This window comes from Dipodomys ordii, unplaced genomic scaffold, assembly GCF_000151885.1.
Source record: "Dipodomys ordii isolate 6190 unplaced genomic scaffold, Dord_2.0 Scaffold65, whole genome shotgun sequence".
NCBI classification, from domain to species: Eukaryota; Metazoa; Chordata; class Mammalia; order Rodentia; family Heteromyidae; genus Dipodomys; species Dipodomys ordii.
The window spans coordinates 6,031,833-6,038,640 of record NW_012267281.1 but is presented as its reverse complement, the minus strand read 5'-3'; the positions used below and the strand labels follow the sequence as shown (position 1 = coordinate 6,038,640).

At 44.5% G+C, this 6,808-nt stretch overlaps 1 protein-coding gene across 1 annotated transcript in view; it reads left to right on the top strand.

The window, feature by feature from the left end:
* Positions 1 to 376: 376 nt before the first annotated feature.
* The window catches only part of Tm9sf2 (transmembrane 9 superfamily member 2), a 57,852-nt gene continuing 51,420 nt past the window's right edge, over positions 377 to 6,808 (top strand). Inside the window, exon 1 of the mRNA XM_013022961.1 lies at positions 377 to 772. Within this exon, the coding sequence (XP_012878415.1) occupies positions 596 to 772 (177 nt within the window). The 5' untranslated portion in view covers positions 377 to 595. The remainder of the gene's footprint in view (positions 773 to 6,808) is intronic.

Below are 6,808 nucleotides of genomic sequence, written 5' to 3'. Positions count from 1 at the left end.
GCCTCTTTATCCTCTGGTGTCCCCTAACTACGCCCCCCTCCTCCACACACCTGCCCCCAGCTCCGCCTCCATCACCAAATGACTTGGGGAGCTCCAGTTCTGTGATAGAAGCTGGCGTGCCGTGGAAAGGGAACCGTATCTTCACGGGGATCTATTACGACACAGCAGCAAACAGCAAGGCTCAGCAGCTGGACAGACGCGACCACCCTCCACAACGCCCCAACCAAGGTCTCGGTGAGAGTCTCGAATCCCGGTGTGAGCGCCCAAACAGCCAAGCGGAAGCCACCCAGCAGCCACCCGGCCGGCGCGCGGAAAACCCGGAAGGTGGCTCTCCGCCCCGCTCCCTCCCGGAAGCTGCGCGCTGCGCTGGCGGCGCCCTCACTGAGCATGTGCGAACGGCGCCGCGCATGCTCCTTCGAAGTCCGGCTCGGTGTCTGTTGCGGGGCCCGCGGTGTCCCCTAGCGCAACCGGAACTAGCCGTCGTGGGTCTGGCCTCCTTCGTCTCCCGCGGCCTCGTCGTGGTCTCCGAGCCTCCCCGCCCCTCCTCCTCCTCGTCTCCCTCTCGGCTCGGTGTCCGTTCCGCGAAGCCGCCGTCATGAGCGCGAGGCTGCCGGCGGCGTCGCCACCTCGGGGGCCGCGGCTGTTGCTGCTGGCGCTGCTGCTGCTGCTGCTGGGGGCGGCCCCGGGCCCGCGCCCCGGCCGCGCCTTCTACCTGCCGGGCCTGGCGCCCGTCAACTTCTGTGAAGAGGAAAAGAAGACCGGCGAGTGCAAGGTGGGTGCGGCCGTGCGGTCCCGGTGCCCCCCGGAGGGGGGCGGGGGAGAGCCGGGGTCCCCGGTTGAGGCGAGAGGAAGGGGGTGCGCCCGGGGCGGGGTGGGATTTGCGCCCGCGGCAGGGGTGCGCACGACCCCGGCGGGGGGCCGGTTCCAGAAACTCGCCCGCTTTTGCTGTGCCAGGCAGCAGGATCAGTTGTGCTCCGTTTTCCCGGGACGGGAGCTAAGCGCGGCCCGACGCCCCGGGCTGTGCGTGAGCGCGGGTCCGCGAGCGCGGCGGGTACGGTCCCAGCCCCGCACCGCGCGCGCCGAGGGAGCGGGCGACCGACCCCACCCCACCCCCGGCGCTTACCACTTCCAGTAACTTTTAACTTCCTTGCCTCCTGTTTTATTGCGGGTTTCTGGAACTCCGGGTTGGTGATGAGAGTTTGTTCTTCGTAGGACTTTGATATCTTAAACTTCACCACTGGCAGTTGATGACTTACACGCCCAGAACCGCATCAGTTGCACCCGTGGAAGAGTTGCTGAGAGAGTTGAGACACACTGGGACCTTTACGTACATTTAGAAAAAAATTAGCATACACAAAGTATCTATTTAGTTACCCGAGATTGTTGAAGGGAGCAGAAGGAACGGGAGAAACTGGTGTCTTTTCCTGGGGCAGGTGTGGAACACGTTGACCTCTTTTAGGACATTCAGGCTCAGAAGTTTTCAGTTTTAACGGCTAGTAAGAGGTTTAAGTCATACACTTTTAGGTGATTTGGTGTGGGGCGTAACAAAATGCGCATACAAGTTACTTCCCCAAGTTGTTAATACTTAACCATTATAGGGTGAGGCTCACGTTGTAGTCATTAATAAATTTTAACAATTCAAATAACCGTTCAACAAACTTTTATAATCTATAAATAAGTTTATTTACTAAGTTTGTTTTTTTTAATGCGGGTGTTTATTTTATTACTGCCGGCTTTACTGTAGTTGTGAACTTTGAGGTTATTTTAGCACAGAAGAGAAGCTATTAAAACTTTTCATTGCATTTTGGGATTTCTGTTAGGTTTGTCCTGAATGACATATGGATACCTCTGTTTTTTGTTTTTTGTTTTTTTTTTTAAGAAAAATTGTTAAAATGCCTAAGGATCTGTAAGTCTAGCACTTAATTCACATACCCTAGTGCAGGGTGACTGGTACCTTTTCTGTCAGAGTACAGTGTTTCCAAGAGTCAGCTGGTCTTGCAAGCATATTTTTCCCCCATTAAGCTGATATTTTTCCCCCATTAAATGTCTTGGTATTGTGCCTTAGCAACTTAGTTATTTGCTGTTTAAATTAGCAGCAATTGTATAGTGTATTCTTAGTTCCTGAAAGATGAAAGGTATATTCTTTGCTCTTTTGGAACGTCAAAGTAAGAGTTAAAAGCTTATGAAGGGATTAATGAAATCTAATGTACCATAAAATATGTATGCCCAAAATGCTCTAAAACAGAATTGAGGAAACACCTGCAAGTTACAAAGAGGATTGAGATGTACTTCAGGAAATGAATATGAATGCAGTTTAGAATGAGGGTACCTGTTGAGGGTTTTTAGTTATTTTTTGAGTCCAGTCATGGGGCCTGAACTCTGGGCCTGGGCGCTGTCCCTCTGCTCTTCAGATCAAGGCTAGAGCTCTACCACTTGAGCCACAGCGCCACTTCTGGCTTTTCTCTTTTTGCTTAATGTGCTGAGAATGGAACCCAGGGCCTCAGGCATGCAAGGCAAGCGCTCTACGGCTGAGCCACCTTCCCAGCCCAGAGCTTTTTATTTTTGATAAGTGTATGGATAAAACAGTCAAGGTGGGGTTCTTTTCTAAAATACTATGATTTTTCATCTTTGTTGTCAGACACTGGCAACATGGCCAAGTTTAGAAGGATATATTTTCAGCCCCTTTTTTTCTACAGTTTCATCTCAATGGAGATACTGTAACAGTAAATACAGTGATTCCTCACCTATCACGGGAGTTACTGATCCAGAGACCTCCCAATAGGTGAAAATCCATGAAGTAGCAGCATTATATTTAGTTGTCCTTTGCTATATATATGGATATAAATGTATATAATAAGATTTATTCCAGTCTGTTTATTCATGTTCACTGCAGCCCCTCATGACAGTCTGTGACACCAGTATGCTAATACAGTATCTGTGACACCAGTATGCTAATACAGTATCCTTAATTCCTTCTGTCTATCCAGCCAGCTGTAAATTAATGAAATTTGAAGTATTTGGTTATGTGTAACATATTTGAAAGTTCATTTTCAGGAGATGAGCAGAAGTTCCTTTTTGTAAGAATACTCTAAAGTTTAGGTATTTTTTTCAGTCATGGGACTTGAACTCTGGGCCTGGGTGCTGTCCCTCAGCTCTTTAGCTCAAGGCTAGTGCTCTGCCACTTGAGCCACAGCACCACTTCCAGTTTTCTGGTGGTTAATTGGAGATAAGAGTCTCACGGACTTTCCTTCCCAGGCTGGCTTTGAACGGTGATCCTCAGATCTCAGCCACCTGAGTAGCTAGGATTACAGGAGTGAGCCACCAGCACCCAGCTATTTTTTCCACTTTTTATTAGCATACAATAGTTGTACAAAGGGGGTTTCACTTTGACATTTCCCCATATGCATATATTACATCCCAGTTAACCTCACCCCCTCCGTCACAATCTGAACTTTTAGAACTTCAATTAAGTTGGTAAATGTAGTTTATTTTCATCTATTCCATATTTAGTAAGGAGGATAGTCTTGTATACATTATTCAGAAAAGCAGAAGATATATTTTAAAAATTAGAAGCAAAAATTGTGAAATGGGTATAATAGTTTTAGAAATTCTGCTAGAGTATGGAATAAAAAACTAAGTGAGTTGAGCAGGTCATTGATAAATTTTTCCCATCTTAAAAATGGGAATAATCAAGTTGGATAACCAGTAGCTCACTCCTGTAATCTTAGCTACTCAGGAGGCTGAGATGTGAGGATTGTGGTTCAAAGCCAGCCTATGCAGGCAAGACTGAGACTCTTATTTCCAATTAACTACCAGAAAACCAGAGTGGTGTGGCTTAAAGTGGTAGAGTATTAGCCTTAACTGCAAAAGCTCAGGGACAGGTCCTGGCCCTGAGTTCAAGCCCCAAGACCAGCAAAAAACTAAAATAAAAAAATTAAGAGGGCTGGGTAAGTGGCTCCGTGGTAGAGTGCTTGCCCTGCATGAGGCCCTGGGTTCGATTCCTCAGCACCACATAAGCAGAAAAAGCCAGGAGTGGTGCTGTTGCTCAAGTGGTAGAGCACTAGTCTTGAGCTAAGAGCTGAGGGACAGGGCCCAGGCCCAGAGTTCAGGCCCATGACCAACCAAAAAATAAATAAAAGGAATAATCATATTTCCTTAGTATGTTATTATGTATTCCCCTTAATGATTTTTCAGATGTAAAATATTCTTGATACTTTTCTCATTGTTAAGGTATTATTCAAAGCCAGGCACTGGTGGCTCACACCTGTAATCCTAGCTACTCAGGAGGCTGAGATCTGAGGATCACCATTCAAAGCCAGCCTGGGCAGGAAAAGTCCATGAGATTCTGATCTCCAGTTCACCACCAGAAAACTGGAAATGGCTCTGTGGCTCAAGTGGCAGAGCACTAGCCTTGAACTGAAGAGTTCAGGGACAGTGCCCAGACCCAGAGTTCAAGCCCCATGACTGACCAAAAAAAAAAAAAAAAGGATATTGTTCAATATTCCTAAATATAGAGATAAAACAAGCATATGCTTATTTAGTATAATTTATATGATAGAGTCTGCTTTTATTATAATTTATATAATATAGCATTTGCTGCTTTTAACTTTCAACATGAATTCAGGCCATAAAGAGCATGGGCTGCATTTCTTTCAGTATATATTTTGAGAAATAGAAGAACCATGAGGATTTGGTCATTTTGTCACCTTAAAATTAGGTTAGTTGGGTACCAGTGGCTCACACCTGTAATCCTAGCTGCTTAGGAGGCTGAAATCTGAGGATCTCAGTTCAAAGCCAGTTTGGGCTGGAAAGTTCATGAAATTCTAATCTCCAGTTAACACCCAGAAAATCAGAAGTGGCATTGTGGCTCAAAGTGGTAGAATGCTAGCCTTCAGCAAAAGCTCAGGGACAGTGCCTAGGCCCTCAGTTCAAGTCGTATGACCTGGGGAGGGGGGTGTTGGAATTCCAACTTACTGAGAGTCTAGTAAACATAAATCTTTATTATGTTGTTCTAACTTCTGATTGGTCTTCATAAATACTGTGACTGTGTTTCTGTGGCTTTTTTCTATGGTCATATGTACATGCATTTATCGAAATGGTGGACGTTCATACTGCTTTTTTTTTTTTTTACAATATTTCTTATACTGTTTATGATAGCTTAACAAATGCCTTGCTTGTCATTTGACAAGAAATGTACTTCCTACCTTACTCAACATAACTGTAACCCCTCTGTACATCACCTTGACAATAAAAAAAAATGTCTTGCTTGTAGGGCATTTATATATGTCCCAAATTTATTCTATTATAAATAACTTTGTTAGAATGCATTTAGCAGGAAATATTTTGTTTCTACAAACTATGTGAAAGGCAAAAGGCAGTTTTATAGCAACATTTAATATTACCAGATATCTTTTAAGAAAAATAGGTTTGATTCACAGGGCCCTACTTAAATAATACCTTGTATTTCCACATATTTTAACTTTCTTTCAGTTCAATAATTATGTGATAGCCAAAATATTTTGGTGCATTACTTTCTGGGGTATTGAGATTTCTGTGTCTTCTTTTTTTTCTTCTTATATTTGCTTTATTATTTTTGAAACAATACTGATAATGAGCTCTGAGATTCTTTTCCTGTATCATCTGCTTCTCTTTTTACAATTGAGGGACAAAATTTTACTTTAAAAAGTAGCATAAAGCTCTGGTCAGAAGTAAGTAATGTGGTGGGGGGTAACTGGGAGAAAAATGAGGGAGGGGGTAACAAGGTATTCAATACCTTACTTATGTAACTGTAACTCCTCTGTTCATCACCTTGACAATAAAATTAAAATTTAAAAAAATAGCTAGATCTTCATAGGATAAGATAGACAATTCCATTTCATCTGGAAAAGTTTTGATTAAGTTAGCTGCTGCTAACTTAAGTGTGATAGATCTCAAGTGTGTTCACTAGCACTCTGAGGCTAACCATTGAAGATTAGTGAGCATTTGTTGATTTTAACTTTCTTTTTTTTTTTTTTTGGTCGGCCGTGGGGCTTGAACTCTGGGCCTGGGCGCTGTCCCTCAGCCCTTCAGCTCAAGGCGAGCGCTCTACCACTTGAGCTACAGCGCCACTTCCGGTTTTCTGGTGGTTTATTGGAGATAGGAGTCTCACGGTCTTTCCTGCCCGGGCTGGCTTTGAACTGCGATCCTCAGATCTCAGCCTCCTGAGTAGCTAGGATTACAGGCGTGAGCCACCAGCGCCCGGCTGATTTTAACTTTCAAGTAATCATTGGCTGCTCAACATGAATTCAGGCTTAAAAACTAAAAATAACATAAACTCTTCAAAACATCTGCCACTCTTACTGTTTGATATGTAGATCATGTTCTTGGATGAAAGAATAAGATTTTATTTCCTGTGCTACAGGGAAAAGGAACTATATAATCCCACATGGTTAGCAGCAACAGAAACCTTTAAATGAGTTAAACAACTGATTTTTTGTACCAGTACCTGGATTTGAACTCAGGCCTTCCATTTTCTCGTCCAGCTTATCAGTTGAACCATACCTCTCCAACCCTGCTTTTTAGTGGTTACTTTTGAGATGGAGTCTTGTGGACTTTGGCTTCAAACCAGTCTTCTGGTTCTTAGCTTCCTACATAGCTAGATTATAGGTGTGGGCCACAAGCAGCTCCTAGATAGCACTTTTTTCTTAAGCTGCAACTTTTTTTGGGGGGGGGGTTCCGGTCGTGGGGCCTGAACTCTGGGCCTGGGCACTGTCCCTCAGCTCTTCAGCTCAAGGCTAGTGTTCTACCACTTGAGCCACAGCGCCACTTC